General features: G+C 33.7%; 2 protein-coding genes across 2 annotated transcripts; both read right to left on the bottom strand.

Annotated features, from left to right (window-relative positions):
* Positions 1 to 525: 525 nt before the first annotated feature.
* LOC137811030 (pentatricopeptide repeat-containing protein At4g13650-like) lies at positions 526 to 3301 on the bottom strand. The gene has a single exon (XM_068612580.1). It carries the CDS (start codon positions 2939 to 2941, stop codon positions 641 to 643), a length of 2301 nt encoding a protein of 766 aa, XP_068468681.1. The 5' UTR covers positions 2942 to 3301; the 3' UTR covers positions 526 to 640.
* Positions 3302 to 15405: 12104 nt separating this feature from the next.
* Positions 15406 to 17586, bottom strand: LOC137809665 (nodulation receptor kinase-like). The gene is made up of 4 exons (XM_068610765.1): positions 17530 to 17586; positions 16180 to 16368; positions 15667 to 15799; positions 15406 to 15573 (listed from the first exon to the last, which is right to left on the bottom strand). Exons 2-4 carry the CDS (start codon positions 16281 to 16283, stop codon positions 15409 to 15411), a joined length of 402 nt encoding a protein of 133 aa, XP_068466866.1. The 5' UTR covers positions 16284 to 16368; positions 17530 to 17586; the 3' UTR covers positions 15406 to 15408.
* Between the last annotated feature and the right edge of the window lie 7295 nt (positions 17587 to 24881).

Genomic DNA, 24881 nt, shown 5'->3' with positions numbered 1-24881 from the left:
TGATACGGAGGTGCATAGTGTTTTCTGCCTACTGACTTGATCGTCAGAGTGCAAACGGCCGCGAAGGCGCCCTTTGTTCTCTCTGTTTCAGGTACTCACGGCGGTGTAGGGTGAAGATCTGAAACCAAGACGAAGGTGTCCTTGATACGCAAATCACAGCTACGCACGAAGCACATTCTGGTCAACCGGTAGGAACACCACCTATCAATTTTTACCCATTTTCATCCATTGTAAGTTTTATCGTCAAGCAAAGAAGATTAAAAAAAAGACGTAAACCCTAACCGAAGAAAAAATTTCATCGGTTCAATTAACTTGTTTTAAACAAAATAATTTAAATAGAATACAAATGTCACCATAATTAGTCACGCTCATTTAATAAATTCATCTTTTATCAGAAACTAATACAAGAACTTTTTTTTATTGAGGACAAAAAAATAAAATGTAAAATACTATTAGAAATCGAAAGTAAAATATAAAAAAACAATACACAATTCAAACCTATTTTGGTTGGCATGAAAACAGAAATTATCGACAACAATATACAAAATTTATTAATTTATGAGTAAATAGTTATTGAGATTATTCTTTAACTTTCTTTAAGAATGCACTGTCATTAGTATAAAACACATCTAAGCGATCCTCAAATCAACCAACTACTTCCTGGGTCTTTCTTCAGACTAATTTTAGCCATTTTCTCCCTACATTTAAGAGCTTCTTCCCATTTTCCCTCTCCAGTGTAAATGTTTGAAAGAAGAATGTACGAAGCATGATCACTGGGATTCAATTCTATCATCCTCATTGCAGATTTTTCTCCAATTTCTGTGTTATTATGATTCCTACAAGCACTTAGTAATGTTCTCCAAGCTGATTCACCTCCATCCTTCTGCACTATTTGGTAAGCTTCCTCTAGTCTTCCTGCCCGGCCAAAGGCATCAACTAAGCATGCATAATGCTCAGATTCAGGCTTAATCTTGTATTTGTTAACCATCAATGTAAAGAAATACAAAGTATCTTCCACATAACCTGAATGGCTACAAGCTGATAGCAGAGCTAAGAAAGTTACGTGATTGGGGGTCAAACCATTCTTCTCTAACTTATTGAATACCTCTATGGCTTCTTGTGCTTTCCCATGATGAGCATATCCACATATCACAGCATTACAAATTACTTCATTTGGCTCTACTTGTTCACCAAAAACTTTCTCCGACTCCTCCATGGTTCCACATTTAGCGTACATATCTATAATGGAACTTCCAACGTACACATCACGGTTGTAACCAGACTTGATAGAGAAAACATGGAGTTGTTTACCCACTTGTATAATTGAAAGTTGTGAGCAGGCTGAAATACACAATGGAAGGCTATAACTGGTAAAAGTGATTCCATCAGCCAACATATCTTTGCATAGCTCTAAAGCTTCTGATTCCATCCCATTTTGTTTGTAAGTTCCAATAATAGAACTCCAAGAACCATCATCTTTTCTGACAATGTCAATAAAAGCTTTAAATGCGTCACCAATTTGTTCACACTCAGAGTACATGTGAACTAATGCATTGCCAACCAAAGTATGAAGACTCACACTTGATTTTACTATAAGTGAATGAATTTGTCTACCTACCGGCAAATCTAATTTATTCTCACAAGACTTTAAAACAACAACTAGGGTGGCAGCTTGAATTTGCAACGAGGTCGTTCTGCGAAGTTCTTGTAATAGTTTCGTAGAGGGACCAGATCCTCGCCCTGGCTGTGCATGAGCCATGATCATGGAGTTCCATGCTACAATATCTTTATCAACAATTCTTCTAAACAGCTTGTCCACATCCACAAGTTCACCGAAACTGGCATAGAGAGTCAACAACACACTTGCTACAAAACAATCGTTTTGATACCCAGTTTTTATCATTTGGCCATGCACTTGAACTCCAGCGTTAAAGTCCTCTAGTTCAACACAAGCTTTCAAAGTACTCGATAACACATGCTGATCTGGTCTATTCCTTTGTCTACACATGTCCTTGAAAAAATGCACAGCTTCCTCCCCTCTATCATTCATGGTATAGCCTGAAATGATAGAACTCCAAACAAAATTATCCTTCTCCTCCATGGAGTAAAAGACTTTCCTGCAAGAACTTACATCCCCACATTTGGCATACAAGTTAACCAGAGCACTGCCCACCACAATATCAGCTTCAGCACCAAACTTAGATGCAAGCCCATGGATTTGCTTTACCTGTTCTAAATAAGAGCAGCACTTGAGTAAGCTAACAAAAGTACTATCATCGGGTTTCAATCCTTGGACCTCCCACATCTCAGAAAACAACCTATGAACCATGATAAAATCACCAACATGAGCAAACCCAGAAATCATAACATTCCATGCAACAAGGTCTTTCATCAACAAGTCATGAAAAGCACGACATGCATCACCGAGATTATTGCCACTGTTAAAGTACATATGCACAATAGAACTCCCAGCAAACTTGTCTCTCTCAAGCCCAGACCGAACTAGCAGACCATGAATCTGCAAACCCACTTCCCACAATGAAGGAGTGGCACAAGCTCGAAGCAGAACAGAGAATGTGTACTCATTGGGCCTCTCATTCGTTTCACGCATGTGATTGAACATCTCAAAGGCTTTTGGAAGTGACCCAGTTCGGAGATGCGAGGAAATTAAGGTTGTCCAGGTGACAACATTCCTCTGAGGCATATGGTCGAACAGGATGTGGGCATGGCGAAAGTGACCAAATTTGGAATACAGATTCAAGAGAGTATTGGTTAAGTGGGTTTGTGAAATGCATGGAGAGAGAATGAGCTTTGCGTGGATTTGGCTGCATTGTCTCAGCGTTATGGGTTTTGAAGACTTTGCCAGTGACAGCAAAAATGGTTCAAGCACACCACATACTTTGTTAGCAACTTCTGGGTCAAACGCTGTGTGCCGGATCATTCCAATTCCCCTATCATTAACAGACTTATCAGCTCCCTCACCTCAAATCCCACTCCTACACTTTCTTTCCTTTCCTTCCACACTTTTAATTCTTCAATTCTCCAAAACCCCTTTCTCTATCTCTCTACGGCATCTGCAGCTACGCGGTTGGTGAAACCGGCGCCTCAGGGAAGCTAACCGGCCGGTCCGGTCAGGTGACGATCCCGAAACGGAAAGCGGCGGAGGCAGAAGGCACGACCGCGAACACCGTGTTGCAGCCACCGCTGGTTTTAGCAGTGCTGCTCAAAATTTTGTTTATTCATAGTTTTTCTCTTTAGCTTAATGCTTGGTCCTTTCTTTCCTAAATAATTTCATTTTGAATTTGGTAAAGTAAACCAAATTTCTTTAATCTAAACACAATTTTCAAAAACTTTTAAACATGAGTAATGATCATTCATCACTACTCTAATTTTTCATACAAATTACAATTCTCAATATTATTATATTTTTTATTTTTTATATTATTAAATTACAAATTTATTTTTTCTTATATATATATTTTATTTTTAAATCCATCACGTGAAAGAATTATATACAGCTCTAATAATTATTAAACTATCATATTCCTTTAAAACATATCTAAGAGACATATCACATCAACAACAAGCAAGCATAGACAAAATTATTTCATTTTGCTTGGGAAATTAGGGAATGTATACTTGTATGATGATAATTTGATTGAAAGATATCTATTGCAAAGCCAGTCTAAGTCCACTCCTTCACTGTCAAAGGAAGTAGTTGCCAAGTTACCACTAGCAGATTCAAGCATCACTGCAGCAAAATTCATCTCCACCAATCCCAATGTGTTTAGTTCTGAAGACGAGGTAATAGGATATTAAAATTGTTCTGTTACTGTATTCATAACTTATTTCCATTGCAACAAATCTCAAGGATGGATTAACTTCAGTTTTGTCAATTTTACAAATTTTCGAAATTTAAAAACTTGTACATAACTGGACACAACAATGGAGACAAGTCTTTAGTATGTTGTATGTTTGAAGAGTAACAACAACATTCTTTTTTAACACAACTCTTAGTATTGGTTAAATTTAATAGATACACAGATACTCATTCACTTTCTCGTGAATTATTATTTTTTTATCTGTTTTCTTCATTATTATAATGTTAATCCAAAATAATGTTTATTTAAGTTGTATTTCTTTGATGGTGTTGGAAATCTCACCTCCACTAGAGAAAATATATTTAAAAAATATATAGTTGAGTGCAAATTTCACTTTATGAGAGAGTTTTGTAATATGGAGTTAGATTTAAAGTTTACTCATGATATTATGAATTTTGTGAAAGAAATACTTTACCTTTCAATTCTAGTCATCCATGTTTATTTTATAGTATGATATGATCATGATCGCAGGTTTGTACCTACAAATTCAAACTTGAACCATACGCATCCAACAACTTTGTGTCTCTTATTGGTATTGTATAGCATGTTACTTCATGTCTCTTATTGGTATTGTATTCCACTAAAACAAGTCTAATTTTAATTTGTCATTCAACGTCAATCCTTCTCTCAAAGTGTGTTGTTCAATGTGATAAAAAAATTTTCAAACACACTTTTGTTTATAGGGAATGAATTGATCAATGTGAGTAAACTATCTTATAGCTTTAAGATCCATTGGAGTTAACAAGTATCCATTGAACTCAACAACGGTAAAACAAAAAAGGGAACACTTTATGTCATTGCTTTAATAAATTTAGGAAGCCTCAAATATCAATTTTATTCCTGATGTTGATCATATATTTGCTTCATAGTTACTTATGTTGCTTAAATAAGAATGTTAGCGTGAAACTTGCTACTTTGAGCTATTTTGATTTGGATGTATTGTTGTTTTAACATACTCACAATGTCACTTTGTGTGATAATGAATTATTATGTTTACATGTTTCAGTCATTAACAAAGATGATCCAGCTTTATTATACCGAGAAAATATAGCAAGTATGAGCATTTGTTAGTGTGAAGAAACTTGTTATTTTGGAATCTTTTGATTTGAATGTACTCTTATTTTAATATATTCAGTGCTAATTTGTGTTTTACTTTTCAAATCAATATACTCGTGCTAATTTGTGTTTGAATTTTTTTATTTGAATGTAATGTTGTTTTAATATACTAGGAGCTAATTTGTGTAGTGATGTACGATTTTGTTACTCATTTATCTTAAGAAAGTAAGATAAGATTAAGAAGTGAATTTTAAGTTATATTTCAACTTTATAAAATCAATTTTTAAAATAAAATACGATAGAAATATTTTTTGAAAAATTACGCTAGTATAATAAGGTTATTAATAAATAATGATTTGAAGATATTGTAAATGAATGTTTAACTTTAGAGATCTAAATGAGTAAATATTATTTAAGACGATACCATTTTGTGTTATTTTATCAATAATGTTAAAACTCATATTCCTACTTGTCACTACAAAATTAATTCAAATTTTTCTAATTTGAAACAAATTAAATTATATTAATGAAATACAAATATTGTTGATAATTTAATTACTTATAGAAAGAACAAAACTTTTGTTTTTGGATATGGAGCCCCCCATCTGTTATAGATGGATCCATCAATGTCACTTTATACATACTTCTCACTCTTGAGATTAACCTTATCATTAATATATTCCTCCAACCATGTAAAATAATAAAATAATAATACTATAAGAGAAAGCATTTGTGAATAAATAGCTCGTTATTTCTCTTTAAAAAATAAGCGAATAAATATGTAAAATAGAGCAATAAAATACAAAATATATGTCTGTACAAACTTTTATCTTATATTCTTATTATCAGCGACTCAAAACCGTGTTAATTAATCCTTAGGATATTTTCTTTATCAATTAGAACTTTTAGCCATAGAAAAAGAGATATATGGACATATTAATTTCTTCATATTTTTAGTTCTATGTTCTGGGTTGGATAAAAAATATTTCTTAAATAAATTATTAAACTCGAAAAAATACTCTTCATTGGTTATACCTCCTATTTTTTAATGAAAGAATAAATTTTTTAAGTAAAAAATAATTACCTCTTAAAATATAAATATATTAATATATTAAAAATAAAGGTTATTACAATTTACACACATTAACAACTTTTTTTTATTTTATATGACATGATAACTAAAATAAAATATAATATATTTACACTTTAAAAAAAAAAATCAGTATGTTGTATTTATATTCTATGATATAAATACTATATAAAAAAAATCAATTAAAAAACATAAACACGTCTTGTATACTTTTTAAACATTTGATTACTCTTTTATCCTAAATTTATGGGTATAAAAAGTTAGATGGATTAGATTTTCCTATACACATGATCTGAATCGTTTAAATTGTTATCAATCAAATATTATTTAGAGTATATATTTTTTCAATCATAAGAATTATAATAGAGTTTAATCCAAACATTTTTATTTATTGATAGTTCAGTTTTTAAAATATAAATTAATATAAAAACTCAGTTCAATTTTTTAACTATTTCAAATTTTGGTATAATTGAATTGAATTGAATTTAATATTAATATTCTTTTAATCATCGAATTTAATATTAATATAATTCAATTCAAATATTATTTAACAAACTTAATCTATTTGGTAAAATTAATTAAGAATTTTTTGTTCACTTCTTTACTAAACTTCATTCTCTATTTCTCTCCAATCATCAAGTACAAACATACATATTCTATTCCTTATGACGACTGTTCATGCGAAAACAAAGAGATAAAGTGTGAGAAATCTACTTTTCAATTCGCATGAAGATACATATTCCTTTCAATGCATTTATATATCCATGGCTTCTCTCCGCTTTCCATTTTCTAACCTATTCAATTCCAACACACTACCATGCCACTCTCTTTCTACACAACCACTCACACAGTTTGAGTCGCTTCTGTCCTCGATCACCTCTCAAACTTTTCATGCCACTACCTTCTTTCCATAAGAATATTTTTTTTTACATAATTTAAATATATATAACAATGTAAAGTGTATTTTTTTAGTTAATATAAATATGGAAAATAATGTCATATTTTAAAAAAGTTAAAATAAAAATTGTTTGCTTAATTATTTTTATTATTATAATTTTATTTTTAACAATTATGTTTGTTATTTTACATTTTATAGATAAGGTTAAAAAAAATCATAAACATATATAACCTTTTTAAATAATTAAATAGTTAAAAAATTATGTATGACTATATTCTTAAAATATTTAAAAAAAATAATTATGGTTTTAGAAATATGATTTCATTTTATTAAGTTATGTTTTAAAATATGGTTTTATCATAAGTTATATATTTTTTAAAAACCCAACTTAAACATTGTTATGAATTTATGTTTTTAAAATATTATAATTTATATTAAAAATATATTTTAAATAAAATTAATTTTATTTAAAAAAATTATTTTAACTCTATATCAGTTGACTTGTTGACTATAAAAAATTACAATCTATTTAAAATATAGGTTAAATTAAATCACATCCTTAACACTTATAAATAAAAATAATATTTTAAATCAATTTTTTTTGGAATGAAGAAAATGGAGAGTGGGACACAAACCCGATATATAAACCATTCAAAACAATGCCATGCCAATTCAAATTTCCTTTTTTTTTTTTACCATAAACTAATTTTCTAAATAAAAAAAAATTCAAACGGCGACGGTCGTGCTTATTGTTCCTTTATAATATATTTCTTTATAATATATTTTTTACCAGAGAGTATGGGGTCTAATGGCGTTGAGAATACGCCTCATGGATGTGGACTAAATTCGGTTTCTTGGTGTACATTCTATTTTCCTTCAAAATATAAACCCTTTTCTCTTAATGTGGAACTCAAACTTGCCTCTTAATCAGAAAAATATTTCTTATGATAACTTAGTATTGCTATTACATAATATGGCAGATATGCTGTCAATACAATTTCAGAAATTTTCTTTCGTATTGTCATGAACACGTTATTTCTTAATTAGGACCATGTCTGAGATGAAAAAGGGAGGAAGAAGTGTCTGAATTGGCTCTTTGATAACGCTAGGAATTATCTGTCAAATTCAGAAGAGCTTAAATTTTTCCTTCTTTTCTTTGAAACGAAAATGAATATATCTTTTATTGAATCAGGCGTCACTGATTTCAAAGAGATTTGATTGATCAAAGAGTGTGAGATAGGATTTTCATCTTGTATTGATTTCAAATTAGTTCTGTAGCAAGTGTAATCCTTTGTATCTTTTGAAAGAATCTTTTTGTGTATTGCTGAGAAGTGTTGTGTGTTCTTGAGGGGATCAAGATCAGCATTCTTAGTGTTGTTGTGCTTGACCAAAGGAAGTGTGTGTCTTGAGGGGATCAAGGTCACTTCTTTGGTTGTGTTGTAAGTAATTTAGGGTTGATTGCTTAGTGGATTCCCTAGTGGTTTCTAGGAAGACTGGATGTAGCTCTGGGTTTAGAGTGAACCAGTATAAACCTCTGTGTGCATTCTCTCTATCCTTAATCTCTTTAAATTCAGTTTTGATATTTGTGAACTGGTATAAACAACCGATTGTTTCTGCGAAACAACCGATTGTTTTTGCGAAACAACCGATTGTTTTTCTGGTGCTGTGGTTTTTGCTTTGTGTTTTTGGCAAACTGATTTCCTTATCAACTGTTTCTCGAAGTAATTTCATTTTTGACTTAAAAGTTTGCGAAAACCCTCTTTAAACCATTCACCCCCTCTAGTTAAAGGACATTCTAACAACTGGTATATATCATGAGCTTGGTTCTTGAAATTTATTCAAGTGTGATCCTAAAAATGTTTTTTAATGGCTGATAGACTACCTTTTGGGGAAGGTGCTTCACTCAACATACCACCTCTGTTTTGTGGTTTGAACTACCAATTTTGGAAAGTAAGAATGAAAATCTTTGTGGAATCACTTAACAAAGGTATTTGGGATGCAATTGAAAATGGTCCTTTTGTCCCAAAATTTGAAAAAGATGGATCTTCCATTGAAAAGCCTTAGTCTCAATGGACTAATTCTGAAAGCAAGAAGGCCAAATTTGATTGCATTGCTAAAAACATAATAACCTCTGCTTTGAATTTAGATGAGTTTTTCAGGGTCTCTCAATGCAAATCAACAAAGGAAATGTGGGACACCTTGGAGGTAACTCATGAAGGTACAAATGAGGTGAAGAGAGCTAGGAAGGATACTCTAATCCAAGAGTATGAGATTTTCAGAATGCTCAAGGGTGAAACAATTGCTGAAGTGCAAAAGGATTCAAAAGATTCACGCACATCATCAATCATCTCATGAGCCTTGACAAGACCTTTGAAAAAGAAGAGCTAAACATCAAGATTTTGAAATGTCTTGATAAAGCATGGCAACCTAAGGTAACTGCAATATATGAATCTAAAGATCTAATATCTTTGAGTATGGCTTCTTTGTTTGGAAAGCTTAGGGAACATGAGTTAGAGATGAATCGACTCAATGTTCAAGAAAGCGAAGACAAACACATAAGGAGTATTGCCTTAAAAGCTGTCAAGCACAAAGGAAAACAAGAATCCAACGATGATAGTGATGAAGAGAACCTTAGCTTGCTATCCAGAAAGTTTAGCAAATTCTTAAAGAGGAACCGCAACAAAGACAACAACTAAGATAGGTATGGAAACAAGAAATCCAATGATTTTAATTCCAATAACTATACTTGTTTTGGTTGTGGTGAGCAAGGGCACATAAAGGCAGATTGCCCAAACAAAAGCAAGGAGAAAAAGCCTAGCTACAAGGAAAAGAAGGGCAAGACAAAAAGAGCCTACATAGCTTGGGATGAAAATGAGGTATCCTCATCAAGTTCATCATCAAGTGAAGATGAAAGAGCAAACATATGTTTGATTGCTGAAGGAGATGATGAATCTTGCAGCTCAAGTGAAGTAAGTTCTTGTGCTTCTTTAAATGAACAAAATTATAGTGAATTTCTTAAAGCTTTTCAAGAAACTCACGATGAAGCTAATCGATTGGTTCTTTCAAACAACCGATTGAAAGAACTTAACAGTTGGCTGGAAAAGAGAGTGAAGGCACTTGAAGAAGAGCAAGAAAAATCTAAAAAGGATTTTAAAAATATTGAAACACATTTCAAAAACTCTTCTTGCAAGTGTGACACTCTCATTTGTGAAAATTGTGAAAACCTTGAAAAGAAAGTGCATTATCTTGTAAGTACCGTGGATAAGCTTTCGAAAGGAAAATCTAACTTTGAGAATGTCTTGGCATCTCAAAACTGTGTTTTTGGAAGGGCTGGTTTAGGCTTTAATCCACAAAACAAACAAGATAAGTTTTCAAAAAGTTTTTCAAGAAAGCCAGAAAAACAACCGATTGTTAAGTCGAAACAACTAGTTGTTACATGCTTTTACTGCATGAAAAAGGGCCATTCGGTTAAATTCTGCAAAATAAGAAAGTTTTTTGTTCCAAGAGGCTTCATGAAATGGATTCCTAAAGGATGTAAGGTTTCAAATGAGAAAAAGAAATCAATTGGACCCACATTTGTGAAGGGGCCAAATCTTGTTGCTTGAACTCATGTTTGTGCAAGAAATCTAGACAAATGTGAGGGACTGAGTCATCTGATCAAGTTCTTGGAAGAAAAAGACTAACATTGAAGTTGAATCAATGTTCTGTATCTGTCCAAAGGCTCTCAATGATCAAAAGAGGCTTCTTGATCACAAAGCATATGACTCATTGAAAGAACATCATAAAGGATAAAACCTTCCTTATCTTCATCCTTAATTCATGTTTAAGTTTATATTCATGCTTAAATATCTCTTTTAAAATGTTCAATATCATCTGTTTTGAAATCTTTCTGCTCATGATTAAAAATTCAAAATCAGTTTTATTGCTGCAGAAAAACAACCGATTGTTTCCTCGAAACAACCGATTGTTTTGTGTCTGACAACACTGTGAAGAAATCAATTTAATTTTTTTTTTGAATTTCTGTTTGTTGCAGATCAAATTAAAGAAAGAATCCTTGGTCAATGAACTTGTGTTGAAAGCTGATCACGCTTAGAAAGAAGTTACAACAGTCATAAAGGAATATATTCCACAATCTTGAAAATTTAAGAGCTTTTATGATTAGTCAAAGATCACATGTGATGACCATGTGATTTTCTGCTTTTTCTGACGTTTTCTGTGCAGGGCTTGGTCAAGTCTTTTCTCTCTGAAAATCTGGTACCCACACGTCATTGAATGCTATGTGATTCTGTTTTTGCTTTAAAATCTGTTATAGCTGATTTCTTTCACAAGAATAACCAATTGAGCCATCTCTTGCAACATCTCTTACAATTCTTGTGTGAGTTTTTCTCTGCTCCTTTTCTGCCATCATGGAATCAACTCCTCCCACCTCAAAGAGAGTTAAAACCAGAGCAATAAGGTCTGGAGGAAGACTAGAAGGATGGTTTTATGGAGATAATGATCTAATTGAAAGGTATAGGTTTTAGACTAGCACAAAGGTGATAAACAACCCCAAAGTTGTTTCCTTTGATTGGCTGAAAAGCCAAAAGCTGGATAACGTAAGGAGGCTGCTCAAAGATCAATATCTCAGAAAGTTCTTGGAGATGAAGGGGAACATCTACCTAGATTTGATTAGAGTATTCTACACAAATCTAAAATTTGAGGGAAACAACCTTGTCTCTCATGTGAAGGGTGTAGATATGGAGATCACCTATGATGTGTGGCCTCAGAATCAACAAAGGAAACCTTTGTGTAGTGGAGGATTTCAACAAAGTCCAATACTACAAGAGCTGTTTGAAAAATCAAAATGCTCAAGTAAGGACTTGTTCGGTTGGAGGCTTGAGGCTTGATGAAAGGTTGTTGGCCCTTATTGTAACTTGAATTCTGACTCCAAGAGGGAGCAATTATTCTGTTCTTATAGAGGAGGACCTTGTATATATCTACTACATAATGAAAAAGATCAGAATCAATTGGATCCACATCATCAAGGAACACATGCAAAAGGCAATGAGGTTAAGTGACTATCACTATCCATATGCTGTTTTGATTTCTAAACTTTTGCTGTATTTTGAAGTGAACCTGGAAGATGAGACATATGAGTTGGTCAAGTCAACTCAAGAGATGAACAATGGATCTCTTAGTAAAATGGGATTCACCAAAATAGGTGGCAAATGGGTAAGCAAAGATGGTGACCATGGTGCCTCATCAAGTGCTGTTGATGATCTTGATGAAGAGGAACATGCTGCTGATATGGATTTTCAACATGAAGATCATCCTGAAACAAATCAAGATGCTGGACCTAGTGCTGGAAATCAGGAAGAAGGAATGCCAACCATGTCTTCTTTTGAGAGATACATGGTCAATAGGCTTGATGGATTTGCGGAGAATCAAAGAAATCTCCATGATCTGTGTGTAAGCAACTTCCAGAGCATTGATAACAGGTTCAACAACATGGATTCACGCTTCATGTCTTTGGATGAACAGATTGAAACAGTCCAGAATCAGATTTTTGATCTACAATATGCCAAAGATGATTAAAGAAGAAAAACAACTGGTTGATATCACGGAACAACCGATTGTTTTTATGGCTTGTATCAGTTTTTCTATTTTTCAGCTTCTGCTCTTTAATTATGTTTTATTAAGAACAATTTTCTTTATATCTCTTCTTTTTGTCTATTTGTGAAGACAAATAGGGGGAGATTTATGTTGTGTGTTGTTCTCGGTTTTAAATTTTGCAAAACAATTTATGGTTGTTTAAAGAAAGCCTTATAGGTGTTTCTGTGCTCTGATATTTTGCTCTGATATATTGTTTTTGTTCTAACCCTATATTAGAAGTGCTTTGCTTAAACTGTATCTTGCAGGAACTGCTTCAGATTCAATCAAATCCAACACAAGCAATCAGGGATTTGTCTTCATCAAATAGGGGGAGATTGTTGAACCAAGTGTGTTCAAGCTTTGAAGAATCCAAACCCTTTGAAGGTTGATGAAAGGCTGGATGTGCTTGTTGTTGCTGAGTTGTCTTTTAGATAGGATCTGGGGTAGACTTTATGTATAATCCACTCTTGATTGAATCCAAAGCATAAGCATTCTCAATCCTTTTAAAAGAAAAGTGTTTTTCAAACTAAGTGAAAAATAACCTGTTGTTTTGTCAAAAGAACTGATTGTTTTATACTTAGGTGTTTTTATAAAGGTTGAAAACTGTTTTCAATGGTTGACTTTTGCTGATAAAAAAAAATGGTTGACTTGCTGTTAAAACCAAAAAAACCGATTGATTCGTGGAAACAACCGATTGTTTGTTTTGGTACCATAACAGAAAACTGTTTTGTGCTTTGACTGAGCATTAAATGATTTTCTAACTGTTTACGCTCCAGTTTTTAATGCTTTGACCAATCTTTAAATGCAATTAATAGTTTGTTAAGATTATGCAACAAACAACTTTGTTTTAAATACAAGAAAACTGATTTGAGTTTTAAGAACTGTTTTTGAGATTTTGAAAAGTTGAGATTTGCTTAGAGATTGGATTGATCAAAGAGTGTGAGATAGAATTTTCATCTTGTATTAATTTCATATTAGTTCTGTAACAAGTGTAATCCTTTGTATCTTTTGAAAGAATCTTTCTGTGTATTGCTGAGAAGTGCTATGTGTTCTTGAGGGGATCAAGATCAGCATTCTTAGTGTTGTTGTGCTTGACCAAAGGAAGTGTGTGTCTTGAGTGGATCAAGGTTACTTCTTTGGTTGTGCTGTGAGTAATCTAGGGTTGATTGCTTAGTGAATTCCCTAGTGGTTTCTGGGAAGACTGGATGTAGCTCTAGGTTTAGAGTGAACCAGTATAAACCTCTGTGTGCATTCTCTCTATCCTTAATCTCTTTAAATTCAGTTTTGATATTTGTGAACTGGTATAAACAATCGATTGTTTCTGCGAAACAACCGATTGTTTTTCTGGTGCTGTGGTTTTTGCTTTGTGTTTTGGAAAACTGATTTCCTTATCAATTGTTTCTCGAAGTAATTTCATTATTGACTTAAAAGTTTGCGAAAACCCTCTTTAAACCATTCACCCTCCCTCTAGTTTAAAGCCATACATTCTAACAGGTGGGCCACGTAAGCTGGGTCTCACAAGCGGCATGGGCCAGTGTCTCACAAGCGGCACGCGCCAAGGTGCCGATGAGTGGTCAGACGTCGATTAACGGGATGTGTCGATGTGTCCTTGGCAACAGAGTGAGGCCAATGTGACATCGGACATCGGTGATTCAAACAGAAGAATTGGACCACGAAAGGTGGGTCCGAGAAAACACATAAGTTATCAATAATACTATCCAAAGTTAAAGGGAAGTCCTAAGTCACGAAGAGCCCATGCGTGTGGTGTGGATAACACATTCAGGCGCAACACAAGTAAAGAACCACTGGAGGCGCTAGGGCCCGTTAGGGTTACATTTTTCAGGGGTAGGCTGCATGCATGGCACGTGAACAGCTAGGGCACCCCCAAGACGAATGGCCTCAGAGATTAGGTGCACAAGTTGGTACCTAGGAGGCCATTCCGGTGGAGGTTGCACTCCAGTAAGCCTTACACACTAGATTGGCGCAAGGGCATTCCCTCAGAAACCCTAAATGCGGGTAACGGAACAGCGGAAACCCTATACTATATAAAGGGTAATAATAAACCTCACAAGGTATGCAGTTCTTGAGACTAGAACTATTACACACATTTCTGTTTCTTAGCCATAAGATTGACTTGAGCGTCGGAGTGCAAATGGCCTCTAGAGCGCCCCTTTGTCTTTGCAGGTACAGAGTGTTTTGATCGAAGGAAAGCACGAACCAAGACCGAGAGAATCGGGCGTGATTGTCGTTAGAGGCACGAGAGCAATCGAGTCAACTGGCAGGAACACCCCTTAATAATTTCCTGGTTGGATTTAGTATATTCCTTACATATTTAGGTGTTCGTCCTGCTTTATGTTACCTGTCCAAGTACACCAATGTGTCAATAGCTTTGTTCAGTGCACAGTTATACTGCATTAAGATTAAATCACAATCAATTTAGTTTACGCAATTTTTTATCAGTCAAGTTCAGACTTGGCAAAGATATGACCTTTTTCATTTGACTCACTTTATTCCTTTTACTCATAAAATTGAGGCTGAGCAAGAGAAATTAGTTTGAAGGTGCATAAAGTGGATGAAATTACCATCACAAAAACTAGTATTTTCACCTTTACCATATGAAATGTATTATGACTAAAGCAGTTATGAAAAACGAATCAAAAGAATTCCATTTTCAACCATTTGCTATCTCGACTGTGGATGGGACAAGGCTTGTGTGGTGGTGGTTGATTCTGCTGTTGATGAAGTTGAGGGCAGCACCCTTTTCTCTATGACAATAGAGTAGTGGTTGGATCCTCCAAGGCTGTCAATGGACTTGTATTCTGATGCATTGTTTTCTATGATGAGAGCATCCTCTAACTCACGGACAATGTCCACCATGTTTGGTCTATATGCTGAGAATGGTTCAAGACACTGCAGTACTTCTTCCACCACTCTCCACATTGCCTCTGCATGGTATCCTCCCTGATGCCAGGATCCATAATTTCTTCCATCTTTGATGCTCTTATATATGGCTTAGCCTGCAATGCATGCAAAGTTATTTCTTAGTGACGTCAACAAAATATAATTTAGTACAATCCTATAAAACAAAACATTTAGGACATGGACCATACCCATTCAACCAAGCTCCACTCATTCCGTGGTCTCTTTATGTCAAGAGGTTCCCTACCAGTCACAATTTCAAGTAAAACCACGCCATAGCTGAAGACATCACTCTTCTCAGATAATTGTAGGGTTTTGTAGAATCTGCAATGCATGGGCAATAGAGTTGAAGTGACAGATTCTTTTTCATCTCGTTTGAAATCTCACAGATTATCATGTAGTTACTTATATATGGAACAACTAGTTTCTATACGTTTATGAATAAATATACTCTTCATATAGGAAATTTTCATCAGAAACATTTCTTCAATCTGTCTGTAGTTGACAGTGCTTCCATGACACAGAACTCAATGCGGTAAATGATAGGAGAGTTTGAGCCTTTCTTTTTCGAATATTATTTGTGTTTAAGGGCTTTTCTTCTAGAATCCTTTATGTGGGTAGCGTAATAAATCTTTTGCTCAAAGTGATGGAGTAAAGCAGTATGAGAAGTTGTGGTTCAGACACGATCGAAAATGTCCACTTACTCAGGATCCAGGTACCCTGCAGTTCCTCTGACTTCAAGAGAAACGTTACTGTCTCCTTCTTGAGCATATTTTGAGAAACCAAAATCTGCAACCTTAGCGCACATGCTATATGATCTAGAAGTATATTGCTTGATTTTACGTCCCTATGTATTACTGAACGTCCTGGAAATGTATGAAGATATGCCAAACCTGCTTAATTAGAAAATTTGTTAACATTCAACATGATATTGATTAAAATTGTAATGAAGACAGATAACTCTAAGGATGCATCATGCCATGTTTCTCTTTAGATCCATGATGAACCAATTAAAGCATGGTCAGATATTAGTTGGTGAATATTCTCTCTCTCTCTCTATTCTAATGCATTGCAACTATGAAGAAACAGTATCAGTGATGTGGTTCCTGTCCCTCCCAGTAAATCTCACCATATTTTCTTTATCTAAAATTCTAAAACAACAGAGGCTAGAATAACTTATTTTTAGCCTAGACTAGGAATCTGCTGAAGCTTATGTTATTTGAGGAATAGTAGCCTCAATTTTCCCCAAATTTTAAAGCTTCGTTTGCTACTATGCATGACAAAGCTGGCCTCCAACCAACCTGCCACTAGTTTGATGGTATGGATTGACAGTAAGTATGCTCTGACCCGCTAACTTGGTAGGCTTTGCCGGTTCTTTTTATAATTAAAATTAAAATAAAAGAAATAGTTTAAAAAAATAATTTTTTTATTGTTTTATTTGAAAGATATAAAATACAATAATATAATAATATTATAACTTAAATTATCAATACCAAAATAGGCCAAAAAGGCTTCAGAGTGACCCATTTTGTTTTACGATGGAGTGACAGTTTGACTAGTATTATCCTTTTTTCTTAAAATGTTAACATTAAGAATTCATGAGCTTGTTACTCTTCTGATTTAAATCATTATTTGCTGGATTTAATGTTTTAAAAGATTAAAGTCAACACTAAACAGTCAAATAACACCATAAAATTATTAAAACTAAAATTAATATATTGTTTGAAGAGAGTTGAGGTAATACTTGTAGAGTGTTGCCATTGGGTATGAAAATACTATCATGAAATGCATGCTATTTGTCGGACTCTTCTGGAATTCCCCCTCAAATACCTTCATCTTAATCTTTCTAAGCTAAAAAGTGGTAGAAATAGAAACCAATATGATTTCCCCCATAGTTGTCAATCAGTAAAGCTTATGATTTCCTGGAGTTTTTTATTCAATAGAATCAATATGCCTCTTTTTAGTTTATTTTTCTTCCTGAAATGATTCAATCTGTTGTGTTGATTAGGTATATTTGCTGCAGCTTAGTAAAAGTAAAACATCATATTACTTGCCTCGAGCTGCACCAAGAGCAATAAAGAGTCTAGTTGGCCAGTCTAATATTTTTCTCTCCTGTTATAAATTTGAATTTTAGAATTAGTGGGTATCAAAACAAATAATCTGAAAGGATTTTGAATGTTTACCATAGAGTCTATCTTGCAAGAACCATTGGGCATGAAAGGATACACGAGAATTTGTTGATCATTTTCATTACAGTAACAAAGAAGAGGCACTAGGTTTTCATGCTGTATTGCATAAAGTAGGTTTAGCTGCAAGATGCATCACATACTGGTTAGATGGTGGAAAAGTAGGCCGTTGTTAAAACTTCATAAAAGAGGAGTTGGGGAATGTAAGAGCTAGGGATGTAGTGACAAAAGGAGAATATCTTATATTCTTTTCTTTAGCATTCACATCAGTTTTAGATTCAACAAAGGAGTGGATCACATTCTATTCTACCTAGATCCCTCCCTAAACACAGCAGCAACACCAGCCTTGCATCAAACACATAAGATTTGGATTCTTCAAAGCACTTGATCACTCTTGATCAACACTTAATTCCACCAATGTTGCTTCAGACCTCTCTTGTGATTTTCAGCTTCACTCCTTTCACATAGTACACAAGATTCTTGCCATCTTGAACAAGGTTGTTATAAAACACTTTCACTAGGTCTGGATAGACATTTCCAGTCATTTCCAGGAAGTGTTTCAGCTTTTGATGCTTGAGAAAAGTTTTTGCTTTTGTCTTATTTTCACTCATCAGCCATGAAAATTCCAGTACCTTGGGTACATTGATTTGCTTCCTGCTTGTCTCATGTATGAACTATGTCATAGCTTCAGAATCTCCAGCAAACCAGTTTTCCAGAATACCTTGGCTGTTGTTAGGTTGCTCTCTTGATTTCTTCTTTCTATGTGAAGAAGATGCCATTGCTTAATCTATTTTATCTGCACCTATTCAGCAAGAGATATAGTTCCAACTAGAAAGAATGTTAGTGCAAAGCTCGTATGATGAAAGATAAAACGTAATAAAGTAAAGAATGTGAACCTGGACAACTTGTAGCAAAGAAGGAAAATGTGAGATACAATTGTTTTAAACCAGATTTATATAGAGCAACAGATTGTGTTTCATAACTCACGAGTTTGAAAACATAATCAAGAAACCAGATGCAATACAAATTTGATTCTATGTAGTACAAAAGGGTGCAGTTTTGACTGATACAAGAATATATTGAAAACATGTTTATGCTAACAAATCAAATCTGTTGAACAATAAATGTATCAAATCAGTTAGGATTTCCACACATGAATGTCATAAACCTATGATGACTTTTTACGGCAAGTGCACCGCTTTGTCAGAAGTAATAATTGTCCCAAAGGACGGATATCGATCCCACAAGGAACAGTGAATTATCCAGTACAATAATCGCTAAATATAGAACAAAACAATTAAAAGTGTATTGAAAGTGGTTGTGTTGGCAATGATCAATAAGAAAACAGACAAAGAATTAGTTGTTTCAATTGGAAAAATAGGGATTAGGTTTCATCTCTCTCACTCTCATGTATTTTGATTAGCATGTCAATATTAAGTTCTTTGATTGAAATTGATGCCCGTATAAAAATCATCTATATCGATTCCTCGTATATAAAATCCTTAAGAATGTCCCCTAACTATCGATCCCTCGCATAATTATAAGAACAACTTAGAACGAAGCTCAGACGTTTAATAGCAATTAACATTTCAAGTCTATTCCTAGCACTCAAATATGTTAAGTATTGTTGTTTAGGTCCGAACCCTAAAAATACCTCCCGGTCAGATTTAAGATTCTCAATTTGTCACGGAAAATTAAAAGTAAAACAACAATACCAATAATCAATCAAGAACTGAATATTAATATATAAAATATCACCTCAATACATAAGAGTTTGAGCAGATTACTCCCAATCCCAAAGGGTAGAATTAGCCACGCATACTTCTATCACCTTCCATTCTCCCAATTGGGTTACAATTCACTCTATGGTGTTTTCCTCTCAATCTGGCACACTAAGGTTGAGCCTCTAGCCCTCTATTTATCCTAGTTTTCTAGGGTTAGGTTGTTTATTGTGTCGCGTTAATGGGCTAAATGATAAAACATAAAAAAGGCTCAATCTTTCTTTGCATCTTTTCCATTCTGGGACCTTCTATCTTTATCTTTTTAGCTCAAATCATTCATCTTTAATCCAAATCTCCAATCTTCCTTAGAAATCTGCAATTAACACCAAATTTGGGAATAAAATACTCTTATTCAAATAAAGATCATAAAAAATGTAAAAATGTATAAATTCATAAATTAGGGATTATTTTATATGTAAATTAGCAATAAATCCTCATAAGTGCCTATATTTTAATATGAAATATTACTGAAATTAGACACTTATCACTCTCCCCAACTTAGAATCTTGCTTGTCCTCAAGCAAAGTAAATGAATATATTTGAATTTAAATATCAAACAGCTTAATTAACTAAACAACAGATCAAATTAGAAAATTATGATGCTTCCAAATTCAAATATAGAAAATTATAGACACAATCAATTTCCAGGATCAAATCAAAACAAATAAATGACAATTCATCAAGGAATATCTTCTCATATGCTCACGGGTAAGTGTTTCTCTCTATTTTCACTGAATCATAACAAATCACAGTTGCTTTTCATTTCATCTTCAAATCACAAACATATTAGAAACATGAATCTTGAGGTCTTTTCCAAGGTTGTAATGAGGCTGGGCTTCCAAAAAATATTGGTTTTTCTTAGATAACAAAATGCACATCTTAAAGAAGAAGAACATACCTACAATTCAATTATAGAGAACATATATGTTATCTAATTACCACTTTCTTTCGATGTCACCTTTTTCCTCATTTTGTTTCTTTTCATGATTTTCATGAAATTTTTTTCTATCTTTTTTTTTTTTTTTTCTTTTTCTTTTTCTTCTTCGGTTTCTCTTACTTTTTTTGTTTTGTTTTCAATAATAGGAAAAGATTCTTCCTATTTTCAACTTTTTGAACTTTCAAAATCAGAACCAACCATTCCCTTTTCTATATGTATTGCATCTATGTTCTCCTTCCTTAGACATAGTAAAGGGTAGAAAATTATATCAATAAAGGTTAAGGTGCAATATTAACAAAAAAATTTCTTGGCCCAAAGGGGATATAAAAAAATGGAATTCTAATATAAAGGTTGGCTTTTTGGCCCAGCCTCCTAATTAACACAAACAAATGCCTCAATCATCTTCATGCTCTTTTATGATGCAACAAAAATAAAAATTAAGCAACCACAACTGTCAATTCATCAGTAAAACTCTAAAAAAAAACTGTTTAAGGTTCACACACTCGGTTTAAATGGTCTCATTCCTTTTTGTCTTGTCATTATCTGTCCTAATCAATCATCCTGTTAAATTTTCATGTATCATATTTGAACTACATTTGAATAGGGATTCAATCATATTTTCTTTTCTAACCTGTGTCTAATTCATCTCACTATTTAATATTTAAACACAAATTCTTTTTTCCACAATTCAAAATTAATATTCTAGTTCTTTTTTATTTGAAAAAAAAAATAAACTAGAAAACAAACAAATTAAAACTGAAATTTAGTCAAGAAAGATAATTCAAAACTTAAACTACCAAACTAACAAAACAGGAAAATTTATTTAAAATAAGCAATAAAAACAAACTAAACAAATAAGCAAATAAACAGAAAACAAAATAACCGAAAAATAAAATAAAATAAAATAAAAACTAAACAGAAAATAAAATTCAAATAATTGAAAAGAAAAGAGAATTAAAAAGATAAAACCATATTTTTGCCCAATCCTCTCTTCTTCAGAAGTCATCCAACTTTTTTTTTAAAATCTTTATCTATAGTCTTGCTTCATTTGCTGGATCTGCCCCCTTGACTAATAGAACCTAAAACTAAAATGTGGATTGGGTTGCCTCCCAGTAAGCGCTCGTTTAACGTCATATAGCTTGACGAAAGTTTGTTATCAAGGAGGATATTTATCTTGTTCCACTCGTGCTTTTGTTATCACTTTTGTCCGTCTTGAATATGGCTCTTCAACTTCAATTTTTCCGTCCTTCTTCAATTCCTTGATGACCCATAATTTTCTCGTTTTCTTCCTTCCTCTACCCCTACCTGCGTTGAGCATGATAGGTTGTCCTGGACGATACTTCTCTCCTTCCACTAGCTTTTCTTGATTGTCTCCTTTTGCCTCTAACTTTTCATGACGTATAACTTTCTCCTTTGACTTTGAACTCTTCATCTTTTCACTATTTCTTGGAATTTCCTCTTGTTTCCCAGTCTCATCTGCAGTACACTTGGTTACATCATTAAAAAGATTAAATTTTACCTCTTCATCATGAGACCTTACAAGAATTTCTCCCTTGTCAACATCAACTATGACTTTAGCAGTTTTCATTAAAGGTCTGCCGAGAATCAAAGGGACATCCTCATCTTCTTTCATGTCCAGGATAACAAAATCCACCGGAAATATGAATTTGTCTATTTGCATAAGGACATCTTCAACCACACCATAGGGATACTTTACTGTTCTGTCAGGCAATTGTAACTGCATCTTGGTGGGTTTAACCTCCAAGTTACCTATCTGTCTTAACATGGATAATGGCATCAAATTTACACTTGACCCTAAGTCCAATAAAGCATTATACACAAATAAATTACCAATTGACACAGAAATAGTAAAACTCCCTGGATCCCTGAATTTCTTTGGCAAAGTTTTTGAGAAACTGCTCCCTGCTTCCTTCTACCCAATTCATTTAATAGAAAGTAAAACCTATATTTAGCAAGAGGTTTACTAAACAAGTCAGCCAATTGAAATTTAGTACCAATAAATTTGATATCACATGTGTTGAAGATGGGAAGCATTAATGTATCAAATCCTCATGAAACATGAAGTTGTGTTATGTTTTAGGTCTAGGTATTGTTATGGGGTTTAGAATCTTTGTAAGATCAATATTGATTCTCAAACAAAGCTTATTTCAATATGTTTTAAAGATTAAAGTTTTTTTCCATGCAAAGGGAAAAACAACCGATTAAAGTTTCGAGATAATCGGTTGTTTGTCACTTAATTGGCAAAGGGGTTTTGAAACTGTTTTTTTTAATCAGTTGTATAACTGTCAAAACCATTCAACCGGTTAAATCTTGGTTTTAACCGATTAAATGTATGTTTTCATAACAGTTTTTTGAAAACCTGTTTTAACTAATTTGGTTGTTCAAATCTGTCTTCAACGATAGGTTTTCAAGGTTTATAAATCTAGTCTTCTTTCAAACGTGAAAAGATTGATGAAACAAAAAAGTTTGATACTCTGATTTGTGATTGATTTGAGAGATTACCAAGTTTTAGCAAGATTGCTTTTGAGCTTTGTTGTAATTCAAGAACTGATCAATAGGGTTTCTGGTGTACTGTGATTCCAGGTGTTTTCTAACCTTGTTTAGGTTCTTGTAATTGTTCATATAACTCTCTGTAAAACTGTTGTAAAAATCCTGTAAAGTCAGTGTGATTCTGGTTTGAGGTGTTGGTTGTGTGCAAAGAGGGTGAGTAGGCTTTGTGGGATTCAAAGTCACATTTTTGTGTTATGTATGTGTAATCTGTGATTGGTTGCATAGCGGAATACTCAGTGGTTTGACTGCGGACTGGATGTAGCTCTTGAATAGAGTGAACCAGTATAAACCTTGTGTGTAATTCTCTCTATCTCTTCTCTCCATAATTGTTTGATATTTTTCGCTGTCATAAACAACCGGTTGAGTCGTTATTTTAACCGATTATAATTCTACTATCTGTTTCTGCTTGGTTTTTTATTAGCTTTCTGAATTGCTTTTCTGAGTTGATTGTTAAAGTTTCATTCTAAGCAAAGTATTTGTGAAAGCTTTTGAAAACAATTCACCCTCATCTTGTTCTAGCCATCAATCCTAACAATTGGCATCAAGAGCAAGGTTCTTGAACGTTACTCAAGTTTTGATTTCTGGTTTTTGAAAATCTTTTGATGGCTGATAAAAGTTTTTTTGGGGAAGGTGCCTCTTTGAACAAACCACCTCTGTTCTGTGGTCAAAACTATCCTATTTTGTGCATAAGAATGAAGTTCTTTATTCAATCCTTAGATAAGAATATTTGGAATGTTATTTCAAATAATACCTATGTGCATATGCCTGAAATTAATGAATCCTCTAAAGAACATCTTGATTGTATGGCACAACATATTATTGTGTCTGCTCTAGACTCTGATGAATTGCTCAATATTTCATAATGCACTTCGGCTAAGGGAATGTGGGACACACTTGAGGAATGACACAAAAATCCAAGGAGTGACTTGATGGATAAAGAAGAGTCATCTGCTGGCTCAATCTCTTCTAAAACAAGTTAGAAGTATGCTTAATGACCAAGGGAGAATCAGAATTGAGTCAAGTAAGTGCAGCCTCTTCTAATAAGTGTGAAAGTTATTTTCAATTGCTTGATGCTTTCCAAGAAATTCATGAAAAAGCTAAGAGATTAACTTTTTCAAATAACTGATTGAAATGTGAAAACAACAAGTTGAAAATGAAAATCACAGTTTTGGAAAAAGATTTGAATCAATAAAAAACTGATTTAGAAAATTCTGAACTGGTGTAAGAAAAATCCTCTTGCAAATGTGATTCAAAGTATTGCAAAAACTTTGAGTCTCTTCAAGAGAAAGTCTTATATCTTGTGAAAACTATTGGCGTTTCAAAAAATCAAATTTTGAAAATGTGTTGGCATCCCAAACATGTGTATTTGGAAAATTTGGCTTGGGTTTTAACCCCCAAAGCAAAAAAAGTGGGTGCACAAAACCTTTTTCAACTTTCACTAAAAAACAATCGGTTAAAAAAATTGAAACAACCGGTTGTTTGTTGTTTCTATTGCATGAAAAAGGGACACTCTGTTAGGTTCTGCAGAATCAGAAAGTTTTTTGTCCCTAAGGGTATTCTGAAATGGGTTCCTAAGGAGCCTAATGATTCTTGGAAACACAATAACACCTATGGACCCAAATTCACAACGGGACCAAATCTAGCAACTTGATTTTGTTTCTTTTGTAGGGTTGTGATCCTGCCTGTTGACCAGAACGCAAGAGCCTTGCCTCGTCAAATCTGAATCGACTTTGCACCATGCTAGCTTCCGTCCTTCGCCTTGATTCACCTCAAGAACCTGCAAAAGACAGAACGGCGCCGCTGCGGCCGTTCGCGCTCCGACGCCCAAGTCAGCGACTGAACCACCAAAATACTAAGAGAAAACTAAGAACTTCAGGAACCGTGCAATATTCTCTCTCAGCGTACTCAAGTTCTCGCAAGCGTAAAAGAAG

This window comes from Phaseolus vulgaris, chromosome 2 (assembly GCF_000499845.2).
Source record: "Phaseolus vulgaris cultivar G19833 chromosome 2, P. vulgaris v2.0, whole genome shotgun sequence".
Lineage (NCBI taxonomy): Eukaryota > Viridiplantae > Streptophyta > Magnoliopsida > Fabales > Fabaceae > Phaseolus > Phaseolus vulgaris.
This window is presented reverse-complemented; position numbering and strand designations above follow the sequence as displayed.

What these genes read in the sequence shown, in the direction of transcription:
- LOC137811030 (XM_068612580.1), bottom strand. Translation starts at nt 2,941, where the DNA reads ATGATCCGGCACACAGCGTTTGACCCAGAAGTTGCTAACAAAGTATGT.
- LOC137809665 (XM_068610765.1), bottom strand. Translation starts at nt 16,283, where the DNA reads ATGTGCGCTAAGGTTGCAGATTTTGGTTTCTCAAAATATGCTCAAGAA. An exon ending in GCAGGGTACCTGGATCCTGA is followed by an intron (nt 15,800 to 16,179) that starts GTAAGTGGACAT and finishes CATGCATTGCAG; the next exon opens with ATTCTACAAAACCCTACAAT. An exon ending in AGTGGAGCTTGGTTGAATGG is followed by an intron (nt 15,574 to 15,666) that starts GTATGGTCCATG and finishes CATGCATTGCAG; the next exon opens with GCTAAGCCATATATAAGAGC.